This window comes from Cyprinus carpio, chromosome B17 (assembly GCF_018340385.1).
Source record: "Cyprinus carpio isolate SPL01 chromosome B17, ASM1834038v1, whole genome shotgun sequence".
Lineage (NCBI taxonomy): Eukaryota > Metazoa > Chordata > Actinopteri > Cypriniformes > Cyprinidae > Cyprinus > Cyprinus carpio.
The window spans coordinates 13,420,762-13,446,128 of NC_056613.1; the positions used below are offsets into that span (position 1 = coordinate 13,420,762).

Sequence of the window (25,367 nt, forward strand, 5' to 3'; positions counted from 1 at the left end):
AGCTGAACTTTTAAAACAGTCTTAGTGTCGCATGATCCTTTAGAAATCAAATGTTAATTTGATGCTCAGGAAACAATCGTGAAAAAAAAGTTATTCTGCATATTATTTTTTGCTGAAACCTTGAAACATTTGATTCATACTGACTCCAAACCTTTGAACGATAGTATACACTGTATCTTATATTAATTTTTCATAATGTAATTTCATCTCTCAAAACATCAGATTTGTTATTTGATTTTTTTTAGATTTTGATTCTGAAGCAAAAACAGGCTTCCACACCCATCCCAGGTTAATGTGCAAACAACTATAACCAATTATAACCATTTGTAGGTCGAATTCCCTGTGGCTTTGCAGCTCCATTTGTTTGATCTGACATGCTCAACTTCAAGCTCAGTTAATGGAATGAGTTTGAGACAGGGCTACCTGTTTGTCCATTATTAATAATACTCAGAAAAATATTCATAACATTTAATTTTGCCAAAGCAAATGTAAAAATTTAACTGCAGAAATAAAAATACACTTCTTCTTGTTACTCCCATATCTCACAATCTATTACAGCTGCATGTGTTCAAGCTGGTTCAGACAACAGATGCTGGCTCTTCGACTGACCGCACTGGTGCACAGCTATGTGTATCCAAAATCCTTGCACAAACACACCTGAAGACAGGGCACAGCATGGCCATCCACACAAACACATGGATGGTGTTATCCAACCAGTGCAGTGACCCACGTAGACCTGACAAAGACGCTTCAAAACTGCCCAGCAGGGATCTGCTGACCGCTTCCAATTTCAGCTGTCTCACACCACATCTCCTCTTCCTCATCTCTCATTTAACCCATATCCTACTTAAACAGCCCTGACTCACTGCCTCATGTTACTATATTGTGTATATATTCATAAACCAATAGGGAGACAGCTTTTGAAAGAGAAGGGAAGGAAATAGCAGAGAAAGAGACAGAGAGGAACGAAAGCCAAACATTTTGCCAAAGGAATGGGGTCAGAGGTCAGGGGTTAATGACTCACTTTGTCGGCGTTGAGGCATGCTGGCACGAGGTGCAGTCTGGTACTGGCACTGCCAGGGAGAGAGGAGAGGAGTGTGTACAGCCTGCAACACACAGAAAAACCGTGACACACACACACAACACCCACACAGCCGCGGAAAGAGACAAACCCCAGTAAATCTAGACAAAACACAGAGAGAGAAATGGCACACGTTTCCTCTGAGAAGACAAACTACCGTAGATGTCTAAACATCAGACTAAAATATCAGTGAAAAACAAGGCTTGAATGCAATATTCCTAGCTAACACAAATAGATCTCACAGAAAATATTTCCTTTTGCTTGTAAACTTCACATGCACTGGGGAAATTTCTGAGATCAGATATATGTACTTTTACCTCTAATATTTTGTCACGCTCAACCATAATGTTCGTAAACATTCAAACTTTATCATGAAAATTGATTGCATACCATTTAGAAGCACCTTTGGGAAAATGCTGAGAGATAAAGGCAAAACAAATTATTGCATAGAGCAAACCTTATGCCCAAAAAGTGAGCGTGGCTTTGAGTCTCGCAAGTCTTTTCATTATGAACAGAAAACTAGACTTGTTTAACTTTATAAACCAGTGTTCATCTGTCTGTCCAAGTATACATGACAAAAATTGCATTACTGACTAAATATAGGATCTTTTGAAGCATGTGCACAAGTCCAATGCCAACAGCAGCCTGATTTATGTATACACTACCATTCAAAAGTTTGGGGTCAGTAAGGTTTGGTTATTTGTTTGTTTGTATGTATGTTTTTGTTTGTATGTTTGTATGTATGTATGTATGTATGTATGTATATATGTACGTACGTGTGTACGTGTGTGTGTGTGCGTGTGTGTGTGTGTGTGTGTGTGTGTGTGTGATCATGTGACACTGGAATAAAGGCTGCTGAAAAATCAGCTTTGCCATCACAGGAATAAATTGCACTTTAAAATATATTCAAATAGAAAATGGTTGTTATTATAAATTAGTAATAACATTTCACAATATTACTGTTTTTACTGTATTTTTTTTTAAATAAATGCACCCTTTTAAGCATAAGAGACTCATTTAAAAGCATTAACAATTCTTACTGACCCCAAATCTCTGATCTGAGTCTTTTATTTGAAATTTCAAAACTGAAATTGAACAATATTTGGTTGTGTTTGATGGGCTAAACAGCAAGAATAAGGATATTCAAGATGTTTACCAGTGATATTTACCATATTCACCAGTGCAACTGTATATTTGCCTTGTTTTTAACTCTGTGTCTGTGAAACTACAGTATGAGTACTTTTGGACGGACTAAACCATTCATAGAGACTTCTCTGGAATTTTTTGAAATGTAGTGTTTAGTCTGGTATGATTCATTTCAGGTTCACCCGCCTCTAAACAGCACATAAGAGCAGGTTTCTTCCTGTCTAAGGGGGTTGTTCCTGGCCAGAATGAGCTGTAAAGTGGACTAGTCAAAATACTGCCTCAGCAAGACTCACTTAATGCTTAAATGAACAAGAGGCAGCATTACCAAGTATGAACTTAATGTAGTATAGACATTAGTATGCAATTTGCAGATTTCTCTAAAAATGGAAGTGTAGACAAGAACGATATGTAATAGCTGTTTTACAAGACACAACTGGGGTAAACAAAAGAGGCTATGATATCTGGTACATAATACATGTACAAGATGTCATTTACACAAGTAGAACATTTTCCTGAATGAACATTCTTTACAGGAACGAGTCCAAACAACCCTGTCTTCTCCTGCTAATTTTAGGCATTTGTTTAGCATTAGGGAAAGAGCGAGGTCTATAATCGACTGAAAAGACTGTTGTTCCAAGGACAAAGGAAGTTCATCCAGGAACATGACACACTCATGGTAAGTAGAACAAATATTTGAGTGTTTGAGTTATGATAAAGCCAGCAACCAGTGATTAAACATTAGAGTATGTTAACATGCTGTACATTTCTTTAGATTGTTTGCAGTTTTGTGACAATTAATAACTGATCATTAACTTGCTTTATAATGAACTCATGCAAAGTTTAACTTTTAACATCCTGTCAAAAACCTGTGGCAGTTCACCAAAAAAAAAACTCAAATTATTTCAATAAAAATATCTGCATTTATGCTTCTTAGATGAATGAGTCACATGGTTGTGGAACAACATGAAGGTGAGGAAATGATGAAAGAATTTTCTATATTCTATTATTTACTATCCCTTTAAGCTAATATTTTTTTACCATTTCTAAGAACTGATTTTAATAGATATCTTACCAAAAAAAAAAATTGTCCACACCTGCTTTGTTTCTTCCCCATTGAAACACATGGTTTATCAGAATGTCAGAGCTGCAATCTTCCATTTAATGAAAGTGAATGGGGACCTACCACCGTTAAGCCCCCAAAAAGAATCCCCATAAAGCATAATAAGTGTAATCCATATGAATCTTACACTACAATCCAAGTTTTTATAAACCATAAAACAGCATAGTGCAAGAAATGGGCTAAAATTTCAAATCTTGCTTGACAGCCATGGTCACTTTCATTATATGGAAAAGAGCAGCAGGACATTCTTCTAAACATCTTCATTTATGTCCCACAGAAAAAAGTTTGTTAAAAGTCACATACCGTAGGTGGGGAAAGTCATACAGGCAAAGAAAATGAAACTTTGAACACTAACGTGTGCAAAATGAACAAGTCCTGTTATCCCCAATCCCCTATAACAGTTTATTTCTCTTCCTCATTTCCACTTCCAAATTCTCATCCATCGCTTGTTACTTCCCTCATCTCTCTCCTCCGTATAATCTCTCCTGACTCCAATCTTTATCCATGTACCGTTAGCTTTACTGATTGTGTGCCGGTCCCCAATAAGAACACGTCCCATGGTGAACATCTCAGGCTGGGGCTCTGAAAGCTAAACCACCGGAGTAGGTGCAGCACGGCTTCACTTAAATAGGAGATGACAATCATTCTGCACTCTGTAGTAGATGCCCGTTTTCCTCTAGCAGCTGCAAATTGGCCAAATCGGCACCTCGGCAAACTAGCCTCAGCTCAGGGCATCCCGAGAGAGCGTTGGGCTATTTCACCACAAAAACAAATGCGAGGGAGGAAAGGATGGAGCAGAGGAAAAGAACAGAAGGAATGTGTTGTCTGATTTGCCAACCCTGACAACACATTTGCTTCCCCCCTTTGTAAACAACTAGCCACCTACAAAGCCTTGAGAGGTTTAGGGGGTAAACAGGAAATGAAAACAAGGCAGACGGCTCAACCAAGGACACACACAGATACACTCAACTCACTACACTGACATTTTGGGATTGTTTTGGGTGCCTTGATGATGCGATCATGTTGACATGCACGTTGCTAGCCAGACAGCGAGAAATGACTCACAGCGGGGTGATGATGGGGCGGTCGCCACACCGTCTGAGTGGATTTATCATGATGAGTTCTTCTCTCACCTTTGACCCCTGACTTCTGCTGATGACACTGACATCTCACCTGCTGAAAGAAAAAGAATCAAAGCAATAATAATTAGATTTGTTCACATTCTAAGAAAGAAAATGAATGGTTTGAACATCTTAACCATTCAAAACCTGCACCCAAAAATGCAAGTTTGCAGGGCATTGCCAGTAGAGAGAAATTGACCATTATTGTTTTTTATGACTATACAGAATTGTTGTTGTTTTTTTAGTGTTCAGATATGACAATATTAAGTATTGATAGTCTGATTATTGTTTTTATTTTTGACAGACATGACATAACTACAAAAAACTACAAGAACTACAATACACACAATGCATTATTTTTAGAGTGTTCAGATATTAAAGTATTAGGAACTGATATTTTTAGTGTTCAGATATGACAATATTAAGTACTGATAGTCTAATTATTGTTTTATTTTTGACAGACATGACACAACTACAAAAAACTACATAAACTACAATACGCACAATGCATTATTTTTAAAGTGTTCAGATATGAAAATATTAGGAACTGATATTTTAATTGTATTTTTGACAAACATAAAAAAACAATAAATACAGTGCATTATGAATTATGAATATTAATACAATTAATTATTATAAGTTTAATAAATTATTCATCATAGATTCTTATTTTTGTCTTATCTAAAGTAGTTTTGCAACTGAAATTTTCTTAAACCCAATAATCAGTTTTCATTGTTTTATTTTTGACTACTACTGAAAAACAATGCGTTATGAACTATTTTTAATAATAATAATTTTTGTATACTTTTATATTTATGCAAAGTAGTTTCGCAATCTAAATTTCATTCAAATAAATTTAGTATAATACATTCATAATAAATAATTTCTATGCAAAGTAGTCTTGCAATAACCTTTAAAAACCATTGTATAATAATATTAATAATAAAAACAAGAAATTGTTTAAGACACTATTCATAATGACTTATTTTTATATTTTTGTATATTTTTATAATTACACAAAGTAGTTTTGCAAACAAAATTTTCTTATAACCGATAAAAATATTTACATTCAATTTCAGTTTAAATTTTAAATTAAAATTAAACTCTGAAATTAGGTTGCTAGTAAAAGCACCTCTCCTTCACAAGCCACACAATTTGAGATATCATTCATGGCAGTGGTGAAGTGAGGGAGAGTTTAAATTCCCTAACCAATGTATAAATAATACGGATGCTTGCCTTGAGCAACACTAATAACATACACTTGTTCTAATGTAAAGAAATCTCAGCTGCTTTCATCTTTGCTTTGCAATCAGCATAATGCAAAAGAGGTGAGCAAGTTTACTAGCGCTCATGATATAATTGCTCACTGACGGTGACAGTAATTGGGATTAAAGGTTAAAGTGCCTGTGTTGATGCCATTCTCTGTTTTTAAGGCTTGGAACGGTGAAGTTAATGAACAATATGAGATGTGTGTTTGTTCTGAGAACATCTTGTCCTGATTTCATCTTACTCATGCAGACATGGAGTTAGCATGACTTTAGCATCTTCCAGCAGACACTGCAGGCTCTGATTAGCCACTCATGTATTATGTATTTTCAATCAATACAAAATGGTCAAAATGAGTGCAAGTGTGAATGTGTCAGGAATGGCGATGGCTCACAGATTGTTGATGCTGTTGATGAGTGAGCCGTGTGATGATTTTATCTTTATTTTTCAGCTCTTCCCTGAGATGTGCCACCTCCTTCATCAGTTCCTCCATCTGACACAAATACAAAACAAATGATAAAATCAAACACAAAAATATTAAATTGTCATACACATAAACAACAAGTGTACAGGATGGGAAAAAAACAAGCTGTAGACGTCAATTTTTAGGCCAAAATGGAAGACTAATTCACCATGGGTTCCCTCTGGAATTACTAATGGCTACTTAGAATAGCAGTTTGCAATTTATGAGTATAATAAGGTCTGTGGTAAACATTACTTGAGATATGTTAATGTTTTGTTCTACTTCATAAATTACACAGCTCAGATGTGAATTCTGGAACTGTTGTGTGCTTTAAAAACACAAGCTGCTACATTAGGATTCTTATACAATTATAATTTTACCCTGATGTAGCAACTTGCTCACAATGTGCATTTTAACAGCTTCAAAGTTCATGTTTTAAGATATGAATGCGTGTAATTTATGATGTAGAACAAATTGGGAAAGTCTCTTCAAGTAAGCATTTAGCATTTGAAAACCACTTTTATAAAAACACATTAGAAATTCCTAAGGGAGCCCATGGCTTGTAAATGCTAATGTTGCTAATGTTTTAGGACAACAAGCTGAACAGCTCTATTCAAGTGGGTGTTTATGAGACGTTACAGACCTGTTGGGCTCTGTTGTCATCTTCGCTGGAATCCAAACTCTCTGGAGTAATCTCACCATCATCCATCTACATAAAATGACAATTTATTTAGGAGATGAAACACTCATGCTTACAGCTTCTCAGGTTCTTTTATTCTTTCTCTCTTTTTTAGCCCCTACACACATGCTAAGAGCTGCTCAGGGGGTAACAGCTGGGTTTGCATATGAAAGTGCAAACATGACTCTTCCAGCTGTGTGAGTGTGGTACCTGCAGCAGACTCTTGAGTTTGAGCAGCTGTGATTTGACAGACGTGCAGTCTTCCGTCATGTGCTTGAGACTGAGTTCATCTAGCGCCACTGTGTGACTGTCACGCTGAACTGCGGGATGGAGGGGCCGATGGCCTGTATGACAGGGATTGTAATAAAACCCGACCAGTCTAAAAGAGAGATTGAGAAATTAGTATAGTAATTTAGCTTCTACTAAACTTCATGATGTCGACAAGAATACATTGACTACTAGGGCTGTCAAAATGACTGAAAAACTAAATTTGAATTTTCTATTTAAATATCACAATTCGAATTTAAAAGGCATAATTTCAGTTAGGGGGAAAAAAGCTTTTGGCTTCTCTCCTGAGGCCACAAGAGGGCGCATTGAGCAAAATATTATGCACGTTTCTTCAAAGCATAATAAAATAACAGACAGATCTTTGAAAAAAGTGCATAATGTTTAAAATCATGTTTATAAACCATATATAATTAATAAAGTTGCTTAAACAATTAGAAAAAAAAACAGCACCATGCATGTATGTATAGTTTAATACAAAGGACCGAAAAACCAATCACAAAAGGAGGCTACTTTCTTCATTTAAAAACATGAGATACAGTGGGATGGGGGAAAACCACCATAAAGTCTTGAGACATGTTTTTTTAAAAGTTAAACTTACATTAATTTTACATTGCTTTCTAAACATGCCGCTCTCTCTTGTGCGAGACGCGAGTGCAACACTGATAGATAGCCCTCTAGAAAATGTGATAAATATGCATTTTGTGTGAACGGCTTGGTTTCAGTTTTGACGTACAGCATCATCTCCACACTGATGCTATCGGTTTCCGCAATATATTGAATAAACAATGTAGCAGCGCCGCTTCTAGTGGGTTCAACTGGATAGGCTAACAAAAGCATTAAAATGTAATGACACTTACATCATCGTCGCATTTCGTGCACCACTGATAAGGCTGCCTGACGGCTGATGCAGACCAAAAATTCGAATGCAATGTTTTTGCAACAAATTTTTTTGTGATTTTCGTTTGCAACTTTTTTTTTTTTTTTTGACAGCCCTACTGACTACATGACCATACACATCAACACTGGCTATTCAAAGTTCAGGAACTTGGCTTTATTATTTCTAAATCACCAGAAGATATTATTCCTGTATATATCTGGCAATTAAAGTATCCTTAATTAAGGTGTTACAATGTCTCTCATTTTTTTCATCACTTTGACTAACAGTTTGTGTGGCTATATGGCCCTATCCACACTAACATTCAAAAGCTTGGGGTATTCACATATTTTTTTAATTAAATGAATACTCTGATTCAGCAAGGAGGCTCTAGCAGCAACATTACACACTAACTAAAGCTTAAAAAGTGAAATCATAATCAACCACCCCTTTAATTATTTACAATATTTAATAATTTACTTTCAAATAAAGTCAGTCTTAAGTGAGCATAAAAGACTTCTTTCAAAAATATGTAAAAAATATTACTGACCCCAAACATTACATTACAACTAAATTACATTAACGCCTTTAAATTTGTCCAAATGAATTCTTTAATTTTTAAAACTAAAATTAATTTTTAAAACTAAAAATTAAGTTTTGATATATTTACGGTAGGAAATTTACAAAATATCTTCATGGAACATGATCTTTACTTAATATCCTAATGATTTTTGGCATAAAAGGAAAATTTAAAACATACAATGTTTCAATTTTTTTTTTTTTGGCTATTGCTAAAAATATACCCCAGCGACTTATGACTGGTTTTGTGGTCCAGGGTCACATATTATGTATGTGCCTCAGAGTGAAAGAAATATTAAAAGACATTTAATATAAACCCTGTATTATAAAATTTACAGTTCTAGTCCTGGATGCAAAATATAATGTGCCACTTAGACTAAAATAAAATTTACAGAAAATACAAAAATAAAAAAATTTTATTTAGAAAAATATAAAACCTAACAGCCACGTATGTGAAACACTTGCTTTTGATTCCGGTATGTATTTCAGAATTCAATCAATTCCTGTTCTAATTTTTTTGTATCATGTTTAATTAGGAAATATGTATTCCAAGGCATTCACCTGTTGTCATTATGAGCATGATCCGTTCCACTCCATCTCTGCTGCCTCCTCCTCCATTGAGCCGGCCGCCCCCCCCTGTCAGAGCGCTCAAAGTGGGCCATCCCATCTGCATGCACAGAGGGGTCAACAGCAGTCAATGACAAATAAACAAACACATTGAACAAGCGCTCAAAACCCAATTCACTTTAAACCACACAATTCAGTTAGTCTCCCAGAAACGCTCAGAAACAGACACACACTTTTTGGAAGAACAAGGTCATCTTTCTCTGGGAGGTTGTGCAGTGTCCTTCCAAATGCAGAGCTCTTAAGAGTTTCGATACAAAGCACTCACAGCGCCTGAGGCGAGATATCAGGGCAAACACTAACACACTCTCTGTCTCACACACACAAGCGCTCTCTCAATCGTTCTATACACTTCTAACACAAAGTAAGACAGCAAGTAGAACAGACAGAAAACTAAGCTCCAAAACAGACCTGCTACATTCCTCTTGTCCTTGCTGTCTGGTTCACTGCCAGAGCCTCAAAAACAGACTCGAAAAACAGTCCAAAACTCACCCACACGAATACAAATAAGCTTACAACTAGAAGCAGAGATGGTCTGTTTTGACAGACACATCCAAAAGAAAAGGTTGAAATATAGCTAGACAAAAATTCCCCAAAGTTAAAAATTCCAAAGTTGTGTGGTGTAGAACTCCAAAAAAAAAAAAAAAAAAAAAAAAAGTATATAGAAAACTTTAAAAAGTTGTGTCAAACTTCCTACGACTTTCTCACTGGCCACACGAGCATCTGCAAATCCAATAACTTTTCCGCCCTGTTGGAACGTGTGTGTGTATGAGTCTGTGAGTTCTGGGAACTCCCTGGGAGATCTGACCAGAACCAGACGCATACAGAGACACACAGCTGTAATCCCTGAGCTGTGGGGCCATCAGGAGAGAAGGGGAACTGATGGTGGTGCTCTCAGCCGAAGTCAGCACAGCCCTCGGGCAGTGCCTCCCCTCTGGTCACGGAAACTAGTGTCAAAACAGCAGGCCTTCCTGCCTGCCAAGTGGACGGATCCACCATGGAAGGAATGAAGGAGGGAAGGAGACAGACCGAAGGGGAGGGGAGAGACAAGGGGGAGGGGGTTCTTAAGTCATCTATTCACCCTCTAGCACTTTCTGGCTCTGCAACCCCTCTCACATGACTGCAGGGCATGATGCCCGGGGCTATAAATACAGCACACACATACACAGCAGTTGATGGCATAGACCAAAACACTGAACTAAAACATGACACGACACAAACACAGAAACATTTTTTTAACATGAGACAAACAGCTAAAAGAACGGTCCCAAACAGGAATCATTCTTGTACTCATTCATTTAAATGTCATTTGTAAAGTGTATGTACGAAGTCTTTTGTTTGCGATCTCTAATGTGGAATTTGTCTACGTACACAAGACTCTGGAATCTGCAGTACCCAACTCGCACACTCTAAAAATCACACTCTGAGATTGAAGAAAACAGGAAGCCACGCTGGGACATTCTCTTCCAAAACTAAGAGAGTCACTTGGATGATTCAGTTGACATTCAGTATTCAGTATTCCTGGCAGGGGCTGTCTTCAATAGCAACTCATTCATGATAGTAACACAGGCACTATTGTTTGTTTTTACTGTTATACACTTGCATTTGTTCAACAGCATGTGCCATTACAGGACTGTAAGTACAATATAACAATATACACTTCAGTTTGAATGTTTGGGGTTAGTAAGATTTTATATGTTTTTGAAAGAAGTTCTCTTATGTTCACCAAGGCTGCATTTATTTGATTAGAAATATAGAAAAAAACAGCAATATTGTGAAATATTACATTTTTAACAGTTTTCTATTTGAATTTAATTGAAATATCAAAAGGTAAGGTATTCCTCTGATGGAAAAGCTGAATTTTCAGCAACAATCATGATCCTTCAGAAATCATTCTAATAAAAAATAATGCTGGATCCGAAAAAAACATTTCTTATTATTATCAATGGTAAAAATAGCTGTGTGTGGGGAAAACATGACAGTTTTCTGTGACTCTTTGATTAACAGAGAGAGAACATGAAAAGAACAGGATTTATGCAAAACAAAATTTTTTGTAATATTACAATTGTCTTTAGTGTCACTTTTGATCAATTTAATGTGTACTTGCAGAATAAAATAATTTATTTTTTTAAAAGAAAAAAAACTGTTGAAACGAACGGTAGCATATAAGGTTACATTAATAACTAATTAAATCTTTTTTGACTGTATTTGGCAGTTGACATGCAAAGTCAAGCAGTGTTCAAAACGTAGTCTAAAACTATTTTAGACATTTTTGACATTTTTATAATTCTTGATAATTATTATATATGCATTTTATGACCTCAAATTAATTGAAAGACTAAATTAAATATTCATGTCACATTACAGCACTAATGAATGAACTGCACAGAAGTCAAAAGGTGACTAAAAATGAAGAAAAACTTAAAATAGTTGTACGTTCATATGAAATAGTTATTTTGGGCTACTATTTTAGGTTATTTTACTATAAGGTTTTGCTGGGGGGGAAAGTAACCATATTTATTTAGCTTTAACTCATAATTCATCCATCAAACATATCAAAAACTAAAGCTCTAAACACCAGCCAGCAGTCATGTAATAAATAATCCAGAAAAAGCACTTCTCACACCATCTTGAAAAATAATACATAACATAAAATAACGCAAGCTGCTGGAAAATAAGTCCTGGGTCCTGGGTCCTGGGTCAGCCAGCCATGTCTCTACAACTTTCATTCCACAAAACATGAATTCAAATACAAAGTGACATACTGAATCCAACTGAACTATATACTGATAAACTGAATTCAATGTCTTCATCACATTTAATTCATTAAAATCCCACTGAGCTGCAGTAAACTCTGACATGGCCATCTGTACAAAAGTCATTCACACTCAAAATAGTGATTATCACTCGCACTTGGCAGTGATCAATCAACAATGATTAAATCTGAGCAGCTATCATTATTAAAAAAAAAACAGAAGATTGATAAATAAATCAAAGATAAACACAAGAATGATTATATTTCAAATTCAATTCAAGTGGACTGTGGCAATTCATTGTGGTTATAAAGGTAAATAGTTGATGGTAAATTCCTGTATTGGTGTTCAAAACAATAAGAGAGACATTAATCTATTTAGTAATTTATTAACCAGATCTACAAGTTTTGGGAGAACTGTGATGCAGAGATGATTCTATTAAACTTTTCATATTTGTAAGCACTTTAGATGTCAAATAGGAAGGCAGTTTTGGCTTAGTGAATGATTGCTGTTTATACTACTCAATTACACTGTCTGTGTGTGTGTGCGTGTATGTGTGTGTGTGTGTGTGTGTGTACTAACCATGGAGTAAGGCCCCGTCCTCTGGCAGATCCACATCAAGCATGAGGTCATCATCTTCCAGATCACATGAGCCAGTGTTATCCAAGTTGTTCAGAATGTCCTGTGCATGAGAACCAACCAATGAGAGAGACACTGTGTGAAATAGAAATGGAAAACTGCATCACATTTACCAAAAAAGGTCTTTGTGAAAATTCACTCGCACTGTTTATGTAAGGACAATCACATAAAAGAAAGGGAATACATAGATACAGCCACTGGGTGCTACATGAATACAAACAAAACGTTTTTCGCTTCACATGAAGAGCATGTATATAAAAACATTTTCGGGCCATCTGATTATTTGAAAATGCAAAAGCACGCCAAGGTGAAAATCAATATGCCCCAACAAAACCTCAATTTGTCCTCAGACAGAAAATGAAAGAGGACATTTCAAGCTGTGTGGCAGACGCACAAGGGGCAGTTATCAGCTTCTGGGGAGCTTTTTAATGCATTTTAAAGCGATTCTGAACATCAAGCCTGGCATGGAGAGTTCAAAAGAAAATAAGCTCTTTGAAAAAGGATGTTCTCCACATTTCTATGTGCTAAAATATTGGTAAGAAACACCATAAAACAAGGCCTCACCGCTTAGCCTTGATTTGTACCAAGCAAAGAAATTACTCTGATGTGACTCATCTTAGAGTCTTTCTCAAGAACCGCTCAATTGATTTTGAGGTTGGGAGTAAAATTTGAAAGGAGGAGCTAGTCTTAAAGACCTGAAACCAATTGAAAGGATATTTAGCTCATTTATTTCATGATTAATCATTTCCAAAACATACAAAAAATACTGCAAATAACTATCATTTATCCACAGTCATTTAACCATTTGTTTGCACAGAGAACAAAATTGCTTCTTAGTGATAAATTTACATAAATTGGACTTCTGGAAGCAGGTCTTGAAAATAATTGTTTTTTTAATTAGTCACTTGACATTTAACAAATGCTTAACATTGCACTAATTGCAGGGACATTTACCATAAATCAATGTGGGGTTAAGTGTCTTGTTCAAAGGTACAATCCTGGGAATAATTCTTAGTACCCCTTCAGCTAAACCCTACTGTGGTTCGAACCTGTGCCCTTTGTGTTGCCAGCCGAGTGATTTAACCGTTATGTTGTTTTTAAATACAGCTTTTTAAATCAGGATAATAATGAGAAATTCTGAAGAATAATGTGACACTAAAGACTGGAATAATGCCTGCTGAAGATTTAACATTACTGTATTTTTAATCAGACAAATGCAGCCTTAGTGAGCATAAGAGACTTCTTTCAAAAGCTTGTTACTTCATATTACATTGAAATTATTATTAAAGAAATAGTTTACTTGAAAATTCTGTTGTCATGTTGTTCACTTACGACTTTCTTCAGTGGAAGGCAAACAGGTTAAAAGTTTAAGACTAGACTTAAATGTTAGTCAGCTAATTCTTTCAAGACAGGTAATAATTTTTTTTTTATTTAGATGCATAAAATGTAGATTAGTCTAAGTTGAATCCAAAAAAATAAGATTGACTACACCTTGGCTTACTGCTAGTTGGTCAGACTAGTTCTTAAGACACTGTCTTAACATAGAGGCTAAGTTTATGCAACCAGGCCCTGATGTCAAACAATAGGATTATGTGAAAAACAGACTGAAATCTAAGTCATTATTTACTGACAACAGTCTGATTTGTAAAGAATCATTCAGACTAGTTTCAGGAACATTCTTTTTAATCCTATCAGCAGATTCATTAAAAAGATTTAACACTATAGAATGATTCATTCAAAAATCAGACATTGCTACTTATGTCATTAACCGTTAAAAGACAGCTAAGGCAAAGTCAAGATTTCCAAAGTTTAATGACTTTATAATGACTACTTCTGCCTTTTATCCCACAAAATGGCTGGAAGACATTTAATGTAGTGCATGAATCTCATAGACCACACTTTTTTTTGTCATTTTTGGTGCTTAAGAGTCCTGGTATTCATTCATTTTCATTATTTTGAAAATAATAGCCAGGATATTCCTTAAGAAAAATCTTCTTTTGTGTTCCACAGGAAAAAAGAAATGATGTGTGGAGTAAATGATGACAGAATTTTCATTTCAGGCTGAACTACCGCTTCAAGCTATGTTAAATACATTGGCTTTTCTAAATGGGGGACTTTCTTGCAAAAATAACAGTACATTATGAAACCTCTTGCATAATTTCCCATATTTCATATACAGCAGGCAGCTGGGGAAAGAAACAGTACAAATATGCTCTCAGCATACTTTAGAAAACAATATCAATCATGCAACTGCGATACATTCACAGAACAAAAATGTCTCTTCAAGTCATCTAAGCTGACAAGATGTGCTTCAACCCCATCTATCATATAAATACGTACTTAAAGAGAGACAGGCCCCTCTCCTGGACATTAATACACACACACACACACACACACACACACAATGTACTGTCTTACAAGTGTACAAGAAATGTGTATTCAAAGCAGTCAGAGTTCATACACTTCCCCTACACACACGTAGTCTCTCAGGTCCCTCTCTCTCTGACTCTCTCCGTGTATAAAGGGGCTTAGTCATGGCAGTTTGCTTCAGAGGAAATGACATTTCACTGCGCCGGGCGGCAGCTTAGACATGCAGCCCAAGCCCCATCAGCACTCTCCCTCCTGCGCTGAAAGAGCCAGAATAACACAGCCCATTTCACATAGGCCTGCGCGAATCAGCCGAGGAGATCGGATTAAAGGTCTCTTTAGAGCCGGACCGATACAGACAGAACCTCAGATAACATTTAAGAAAGCTCCTATCGGACAAGCACAGAATCCTGATCACATTTCACACAATCTGAGCGGTGCACTCGGGAGTGAAACCTCATATTTGGTGGAATCAAAAGGAATGTGTTTGAATTCCTGAATCATTCATATTACATACAGGACACAATTACTCAGACACCTACAGATATACTTAAAACAGAGCCAAACTTTCAATGTGGAAATTAAAAAGATGTGCATGTAATTCTAAACAAAGATATACAAATAAACAAATATATACATACATATGTATTTATATACAAAATACAAAGGTTCATGTCAGTGAGGTTTATTAATATTAAAAAAAATAAATACCAATTTATCAAGAAATATTTGTATTCATTTATTTTCATTAAGTATATTTATTTTGTAGGTAGTGTGTATGTTATGAGAATGAAGAAACAAGCATGTTTATGGATCAAAACACTTTGTAAAAATTAATATTTACTGCATTATAAAATATAATCAGTTCAAATAGTTACAAATGTCATGAAACTTTTTTTTACAAGAATATTCATATTAGAATGTTAAATGAATTAGTGATGTTTTTAATTTGTAATTAATATTTTTTATTGTACATAATAAACAATTATGCATGTTTCATATTAAATATTAAATACAGTTTAGATCTCTTTTCCCAGCAAACACTGGGTTCAATATTTTAGTATCATGCATTCAGAACACCACCATCACCTCAGAATGGAAAAAAATGTCAAAAAAGACCACGCTTCATCACTGCCTGAGACTAAACAGCTTTTCATCTTTCAGTTTGTGTTCCTGTCACCCTGAATATGTGCGTTAGATTCGATTTCACATACAAGCACTCGCACACAAAACACAAGCTCTGAGACTGTATGCAAGAAAAGCCATTAGGAATCGCAGGTCTCAAGGAGATTAAGCAAAATAAGAAAGCGTCAATAAACTTGTTAGCCTAATAAATTAAGAGCTGATTAGAGATGTTAGATATTTATAAAAAATTATACAAATACTCTTTACAGTATTAGTAAGGTTAGCAAATGGTAAAGCTTAAACAATGCTCTATAAATCTCAGCTAATTAATGCTGAAAGAGCAGCAGATAGAAGCGTGTCTCAGAATCACTTATGGTTTTAAAAATAAAGGCTTCTGCACCTAGATCATTTTGCAGCTAATGAATTGGCCTTTAATTGCCTTCTGCAAGACAGACTGTATTTAGAACAAACAAACAACTCTTAAAAGAGCCTAAAGGGGGTTGTGCTTTGTAGAAGTCAACATAGGGATAAAACACACAAGTATACAATGTAAGGAAAGAAACAATATCTTGCGTCTCTTGAATCCATACTGCCCCCTTGTGGCCCCAAGTACAGAAAGAATTTAAATAGCAATGCATTTCACAAAGAAAAAAAGATTTTCTGACAAAAAACGCAAAGCATAATTTTTTTTAGCATGTCTCACCCTAATTCATGATTTTGTCAACTGCCCTCAACATTTAAAATCATATTATATTGAAATGGCTTTCATTGCACTAATAACTTTTTTCCATTCAACAAAAAAAGTTATATATTAATATAAAAAAAAAAGTTTATATTTAGCAGTTTATTACAATCCTGTTACTGCATGATTACCACAATACAATGAAGGTAACATTCCTTAAAATAGTGAAACCAAAAAAAAAAAAAAACATATTTTGACACTTTCTAAATGACAGTTAAATGAAGGTAATTATTATTCAATTAAATTCATTCAGGGCTTTTTTAAGACTTAAATGTTCACTCCATTCATCTTTCAATAGCGATGCACCGAAATGAAAATTCTTGGTTGAAGCCGAACAAATTTGCACCATTGCATAAATTAAATAGACAAAACATGCTTTATAAAAATTTTTTCTCCAATTAACATAAAAAAAATAACCAAAATCCCCTCTAAAAAAATCTAAATAGCACTGAAAATTTTTTAACATTTGAGCAGACATTATACCAATAAAACACAATGTAACTTAAAATTAATAAATTTGTAAAATAATATTTTTTGGCCATTTTTGAGACCCCCTTCTTGATTCATGCAAGTATTTTTTAATGTACAAATGCAGCCTTGCTTAGCAGAAGAGACTTCTTTTAAAACATTAGAAAATATTACAGATCCCAGTCTGAACGCTATGTGTGAATGCTATAATAAATGTATTAATAGAGCTGTTGTAATTATTATTATCCATATTATTGTCTTTATTTTATTTTACAGAACAACAGTAAAATTACAATAATAACATTTATTTATGTTGATGCAGTTCTTGCTTTTTCTCAGCTTTTATTTTGGCAGAAATCTGCAGGAAGACCTCATTGCTTCTTTTCATTGACAACAGCAGATTTCTAAATGATTCCCATTATGAATTTGGGAAGACATTTGTTGTATGTATCGCATTGTCACATGCCTTGTAAAAATTCATTAAAAATGTTACTAAGCAACTGACGAATAACACTATTTCAGCGCAGATTTTGTTTGTATACATGCAATTCTTTTGTGAATTAGAAAACACAACCTTCTGCAGTTTATTTAATTGTTTAAGGGCATTTCGCGATTTCAGTCATCATACAGTAACCAGCAACAACCACCCCTTTCTCTTCAACTCGGAGAAATGTGATGCAGTACTAAACGGTACTGCATCTCTCTGTCGGTGCATCCCTATCTTTCAACCATGTTACCATAGTTAAGTAAAAAAAAAAAAAAAAAAAAAAAACTTGTACTTTTCATTAATTAACAGAACAATTTAACAATAAGTTAATAACAATATTACTAGGGATGTAACGATTAACCGCAAACCGGTTGAAAACCGATTCAAATATGTGACAATTCAAATCGGTTGAGATGCTAAACAAATCGCGATTCATTTAGGTGTAGGAGTTTATATGAATGCATGTGTGAGGGGAACTTACTGTCTTTAGAAAAGTTTAGATGGTAATTTTCTATTCATCTTGCCTCTGTATAATGCATATTAAAGTTTGTAAGTTCAGCGCTGCTTCGTTTACAGCAGAAACAAAGGAAACGCTTTAAGCACCACCTGCTGGCAGAGAATGAATCTGCATCTCGTTCAGCTTGTCCGCTGTTTCATGCAGATATTTTTATGATTAGTTTCACAAAACTGAAGTCAAACCATTCTGTTTTTGCTTCAAAATTTCGAAATTATACAATTGAATTTAAATTAAAAACTGCTCATGTTGCATGTTTGCAGCATCTTTGTTTGGATCATGATTAAATACAGTGGTTGCCTCTCATTTTAAACGGAAAGAGCACAGACAAAGCCTTATTTTGTTTATATGAAGAGATTTATTTTATTTGTGTTATTTATTTGATTTGGGGCTTGTTTTAAAATTTCAACTTCGTTTTGTTATTTACATTTATATTCTATTTAAATTGTCATTTAACAGATGCTTTTATACAAAGCGACTTACAAAAGAGGACAATAGAAGCAATCAAACCCAACAAAAAAGCAACAATATGCAAGTGCTATATTAGTATATTATTATAGTTATATTTCAATTTCTCAAAGAAATTATATAAGGATAATAATAATAAGCAATAATAAAAGGACACATTTAATTCATAATTTGTCTTAAATATCATTTTGTGTAAAAAAAATATACATATATCGAATCGAATCGTATCGTGAGTTGAGAGAATCGTTACATCCCTAAATATTACCAACTAAGATTTGGTCCCACACTAACTAGCCTATAATATGTAAAACTTGAATTTAGAAAAATCTATTCAATCTATTCAATTCAATTTGACATTGGTTTATTTATATTTTAATAGGAATATATATAAACTCTTTTTATACATTTTAATAAATGTAATTATGACGTTTATATGGTATATTATATATATATATATATATATATATATATATATATATATATATATATATATATATATATATATATATATATATATATATATACATATACATATACCATATAAACTTCATAATTACATGTATAAGAAGGAGGTTTGAGTTTAAAAGTTTGGTTTAGTTTAGGTCTGAATACAATTAAATGCTGTGTTTTGTGAAATTAAGTTCAGACCTAAACTAAACCAAACTTTTAAACTCAAACCTCCTTCTTATACATTGCAAGTTGCAACCTGCAAATAAAGATTGGTATTACATCACCTGCTGAGGGTAAGATCACATCAGACGAGCTCTAAATAAAGCCCAGACTCTGTTTCAGTATCAATAAGAACAGAGGAGTCTTAAACTAAAGATAGACACAGCTCAAGGAGCTAAAGGAGATCCATTGCTGTCAGGAGATCGAATTTATCATTCAATTACTGTGCATGTGACTGCCCCTGATTTCCATGAGGCTTAACAAACACACGTCCTTAAGATCCAGGAACAGTTATGCATCAAACTTTAATACTTTATGTTTAATGACGCTTGTTTGAAGATGCACCACAAACAAGAAACACGATCAAAATTATTTTTGCAGTACCTACAGTAGACCACTAGATGTCACTTAAAGCCCAGTTCAATCTGAAACACAGTCCATTACTAAACTGAACTCCTCCTCCACTCCATACAACTACATCATAGGAACAACCCACTCAAGTATGATAACAATGACTCAGCTGCACTCAAATCTATATATGCTGCGATTACCTAATGTCTGAAGCCAGAGTCAAGTCAGCATGTCTGTGTGTGTGGGTGCATTTGTGTATCTGCTACAGGAGAAGACTGGTATTTCAAATCTGATTACTGTTTCAAATCCAGCCTCTTTTTTTCTGCATTCCACTGAGCCAATCTGACATCAGGAATCAGAACGAAGATCATTAGGAAAAATGCCACAGCCTGCTTCACTGGGATCAAAAGCTGCCAGGTTAAGTGGCACCTTTCTGTATTCCCACCCGATCAGGGGCTTTGGAAACAGCAGAGATAGAATAGGACCTCTGTTCAGAACGGCGGGACCCGAAGTCAGACTCCGGCAGAGTCACAATTAAGACCCACAGACACTATTCCCTAATTAGCAAAGAGATAATTAGCAGGATAGGGACAGAGAGATCCGTCACACACACACAAGTGCACATACTAACCAGCAACAAGTAGCACAGGAGCAAAGGGTTTATCAAAACGCACAGCAGAGGAAAGGTTACGAACACCCACAGGGTATGGAACAGAACAGCCTGCTGAAAGTCTTAAAGTATTATTATTATTATTATTAAACTAATAATAAACATAAATATAAAAAAATTACTAATTCATTTTTATATGATTTATTCTTAATTATATGTACTTTATTTAAATGATTAATGTACATTAGAGCTTGTAGAAAAACTTATGATAAATGCAAAAATGTAATTTAAATGGTTTGACATCACTACACTGTTGTTCCATCACAGTACTTTTTCTAAGGGTAGTTCAAACTAATTTTGGGAGGGTATGAGTATACTCACAATGCTGTTGAGGTCTGACTCATAACTGCTGCAACGATGTATGTGTGTGTTGTGCCCCAGCGGCTCCATGCCCTCCTCATCCCACATGTATGTTCCTCCAGAGCTGTTAGAGGGGGAGAGCTCCAGAGAGGAACTAGCATGACGATCCACGTCAGGGGACATGAGCGGCGGCCCACGCAGCGGACCACCCATTAAATCTGCCTTGCCACCTGAGAAGACATGTAGTATAACACAGCATAAATACTGAATGCTTGCAACAATAGGACAATATTATCAGCGCTGTACTGTTTGTCAGATAAGTGCAAGAATTAGATGAAAAATATTTAGCCATACCCGCCAGACCAATCCCAGTCCAGTTCATGGTCTCTTTTAAGAGGCCCTGCAGGCGCATTTGAGTGGGTGTGACCACAGCATATTTGTTTTGAGAGATGCCATTCTGCAACTGATCCCCTAGATTATCAAAGTCATCTAGAAACTCTTCACTGTTGTCATTCCTCTCCGGAGAAGACGCAGAGGAGAGAGACATGTCCTCCATTCCCTCCACAGTGTAGCGGAGGTTCCCATCCAGCCCTAGCTCTGTCACAGGCTCCTCTGGGGAATCTGACGCCTTTTTACATATACAAAGAGGAAATAAAACTATTTAACTGCAATGCAGTCATGTTTTGATAGTTTGACTTCTCTGTGGTGGCACCAAAATACCCTTTTTGCTCCAGCAGAGCTACTAATAGCTACGCATTTTTTTTTTAAATTAGAACAGGAACACTGATTGAATATAGACTGTTTCATATATGACAATGATTTGAGACACAATAATAAGCAATAAATCATTAGACAACAAAAAATATATACTATAAATATATACTATGAAGTCTCCATATTAAATTATAATATAGCTACAAGCAGTGATTATCAGGGTTCAAGCGCTTTAAGGCATATAAGCAGATATGTAAAAAGACATTACATATTTAGCAAGCCTGCAAACACCTAAATCAATGATTAAATAAAGCATTTTTGGCAGATCCAGGCAATTATGACCGTTATAGTGCCACCTATGGTCAGATTTTCATAAAACGTTGTATGCTTTTTAGAATCATCTGTTGCATGCGCTCACCTAGTTTCATGAAGTTTTGAGTTTTCGTATAGGATTCATAGGCTTTTGGGTATAATTGGCCTCACCCCTCTAAAAATGACCCTGTTATAGCTAACCACATTTACATTTACATTTAATCATTTAGCAGATGCTTTTATCCAAAGCGACTTACAAATGAGAACAATAGAAATAATCAGATCAACAAGAGAACAACAACAGTATACAAGTGCTATGACAAGTCTCAGGTTAGTCTAGTACAGAACACGTAGCCAGGGTTTTTTTTTTTTTTTAAAGAATATGATAGACAAGAAAAAGAAAAGGTAAGTACTAGTATTAGTTGGTTAAGTGCAGGCGAAAAAGATGAGTCTTTAGATGTTTTTTGAAAATGAGTAAAGACTCAGCTAATGAATAAACCAAGGTGTAAAGGTCCTTTTTTTTTTTTTTTTATAATTATTGATCTAGAAAGTGCAGATAATTGTAATGCAGTGGTTTGGTTGAGATTGAGCAAAAAAACCTAGGACAAATTCACACTTTTTTGATCATCGTGAATAATTAATGAACAATTTGACTGACAGCAGTAGTTCTAGAGGCAAAGTTGTTTGGAATGAAGAGGTCTATCATATGATATGAATATCATGTGTATGTGTGAAAAAATGAAAAATATACAATTGTTTAAGCCTTTGAAAAATGTGTTATCACCCCACAGTGGCTGATTTCTTTCAAATTTCTCACAGACCTTTAGGGCCATGAGTCGAACATGCCCACCGAGCATGTTAACCTTGTCTAATAGGTGCTCAAATTTCACTGGCCAATGGCGGCCTGTTTTCTGTGATACGCAAATGTCCTTATAGACACTTGTGGCACATTGGACAAAGACCTAGCATACCAATTTCATGTTGATAGGACAAATGTTTGCATAGTAGGGGTGCGACAAATCAATTCATGGATCTATTTTGTGATATAATGCATCGTGATTCTCGGGAATCGATTCTGAGCTTAGTTTTTAACAGCAGATGGTGCTCTAGGCTAGTTTTTAACCGCACACTCAAATGCTCATGAAGAAAAGCACTTGTGTGTTTGACTGAGTAATGAAAGTGGTTAAATGTACTTGCACCTCAGCTTTTATGATGCGGGAATAATGTAAACACAGCCCACTCTGAACACTCTTGTAATTCTCTTCAACCTTTAAAAAGTTTATGAATGATTATTTTAGATTCACGTGGTGTGTGTAAGGAACTGGAAGCAAGAAGAATATGGCGGTTTCTAAATCACACAGTACTATCTGCTGTTAAAAACTAAGCTCAGAACTGATTCCAATGACATTAGACACTTGAGCCAGTGACTAACGATTTAGGAACTGCAAGCAATTTCGTGCTTTTGATTGCTGTAGCGCCCCCGTCAGGCCGACTGGGGAGAGCTTTGGTGACGTTGTAGGCGGTGTGAGTACTACCATCCCTCCAGGTTTCAAGTCTCTATGACTTAAGGTTTGGTCTGCCTGATCAGTTTTAGGTGGAGAATGCTGATCCTTGGCCATTCTAACAATTACAATAGGGTTTCAGCGCTACGTGCTTGAACCCCTAATAAATAAAAAAAATTGTGAATAGTGGTAAAATGACAAATCTGACAATTCTACTTCTCTCATGTTCCATAGAAGAAAAAAGTCATTTGGACAATATTTCTTTAACCACTGCACAAAATATCAGACTTTAATCCAAAATATTAAATTATGCATGAAAATATATATTATAGAGTCAGGCACTCACATTCTTTGTGGCACAATGGAGCAACTCGGGAGTGAGAGGCGGAGTTATAACATCACTCTCCACTGGGCTCCTCCCAACCACTAGGGGGCACTGTGGTTTGGCAGGAATTGGTCGATTTAGCTTGTAGGCTAAAGATTGACAGGGTTTTGTCAACACAGAGTCAGACAGAAGAGGCTTTTTTATGGAATTAGGAGGTGTTAAACACGCTGTAGAAGGAGTCCCAGCAGGTAGTCTATCCTTTATCCCCTTTCCAAATCCCAGGCCCCCCAATCCGAACACCAGACGGCCTTTGCTCAAGCTCAAAGGAGATTTGAGTCCAACTGTTCGCGGAGGACGAAGCTGTGTATTAGCAAGCGGCTTGGCTAGCTCCACTGCCTTGTTCAAAGAGAAGGAGCGCGTCATGGGTGCGGACATTGGTGAGGGCAGTTGCTTGAAGTGAGTGAAGCTCTGAGAACGCACCATGTAGTCAGGCATGAGCAACTGCCGTGAGAGGCTGTCATTGGACTGGGACAAACTGTCTCTGGAGATGCTTCGAGAAGAGCTAGAGTTCGCTCTTGGAGGCTGAAGCCCTGAAGAGCTTGCTTGGCTCGGTGAAGAACCCAGAGATGAAGTCCCATTTTGAGTTGGCTTGGAGCCTGAGCTTTTTTGGGATATGTCCTGACCTTTGGAGGCTGAAGTGATTTGAGAGTTTTGGGGCTTTGGTTTAGGACTGGGGATGGATTTAGGGGATTTGGGTGCAGGTTTGGGGCTTCCAGTGGACAATGAGGTGGCAGATCTGCACAGTTTGGTTTCGGGAGTAGAAGGGCTTTTTAACTCCCTACTTCCTGGGGAATGTTGGGAGAGAACTTCTTTCTTCTCTTCTGGTATTGTGCCCTCAACTGGGTTTGAAGAGTCCACCCGCCCACCACTATTCTTTCTCCATTTCATGGAGGAGGAGGCGGCTCTGACCACACCATTTGGCCTAGCTGGGGTATTCTTGCCCTCTTGCGTGAGCGCAGTCTGGGTTGTACCGTTGGGAAGGGATGAGGGGGTACCATTGACAGGACGGGCACCAAATTTTGGCAGTCTGGACACCATGGAGGACTTACTGAGGACCTTCTGTTCCATCAGCAAACAGCAGAGTCATGGATGAACACAAAAGATAGACCTAAAGAGAGGCACAAATAGAAAAGAGCACATTTATAGTGAAAACTATTAATCATCTAATTTAGTCAATACAAAATACTCATCATTTTAGCATGAAATCAGTAGTTGACATGAAATCCATTTGTCATGTGGAGTGATATTTTATACAGCACTTATCTCAAACAGCATTTGATAATTATTTCATAATTTTTATGCATTAAGATTTTATGTCTTAATGCATAAACACATTACTGCTAAAAAGCACATTATTTTGTGTATTTGGTGTAATTAAATGTGTTCATGCGATTTAAGGTTCAAAAAACACATTAATTTCCACATACTGTACATTATTGTTTCTCCTCTATGCCCCGCCTTTCTTACAAAGCTCATAGGTCTAAAAAAAACGAGGTGTGCTCTGATTGGCCAGCTATCCAGTGCTTTGTGATTGGCCGAATGGCTCAAGTGTGTGACGGAAATGTTACGCCCCTTGTCATACTGTGATGCGCGTCCAGGTCAGAACACCGGCAAGACAAGACAAAAACAATAAAACCCATTACAAATGAGCCATTTGTTG

At 36.0% G+C, this 25,367-nt stretch overlaps 1 protein-coding gene across 5 annotated transcripts in view; it reads right to left on the minus strand.

Moving 5' to 3' along the window:
• Window positions 1-24,789, minus strand: part of ccser2a (coiled-coil serine-rich protein 2a) — a 33,997-nt gene extending 9,208 nt beyond the window's left edge. For 2 of the 5 annotated variants that reach the window (XM_042742365.1, XM_042742363.1), the window contains exons 1-10: window positions 23,669-24,789; window positions 21,149-21,422; window positions 20,816-21,024; window positions 12,577-12,676; window positions 9,179-9,284; window positions 7,087-7,255; window positions 6,841-6,906; window positions 6,129-6,227; window positions 4,413-4,523; window positions 1,025-1,106 (exon numbers count right to left, since the gene is read on the minus strand). In XM_042742365.1, the coding sequence (XP_042598299.1) occupies window positions 1,025-1,106; window positions 4,413-4,523; window positions 6,129-6,227; window positions 6,841-6,906; window positions 7,087-7,255; window positions 9,179-9,284; window positions 12,577-12,676; window positions 20,816-21,024; window positions 21,149-21,422; window positions 23,669-24,775 (2,323 nt within the window). In that variant the 5' untranslated portion in view covers window positions 24,776-24,789. The remainder of the gene's footprint in view (window positions 1-1,024; window positions 1,107-4,412; window positions 4,524-6,128; window positions 6,228-6,840; window positions 6,907-7,086; window positions 7,256-9,178; window positions 9,285-12,576; window positions 12,677-20,815; window positions 21,025-21,148; window positions 21,423-23,668) is intronic. The other 3 variants (XM_042742364.1, XM_042742362.1, XM_042742361.1) reach the window with 3 other exon arrangements.
• Window positions 24,790-25,367: the final 578 nt, after the last annotated feature.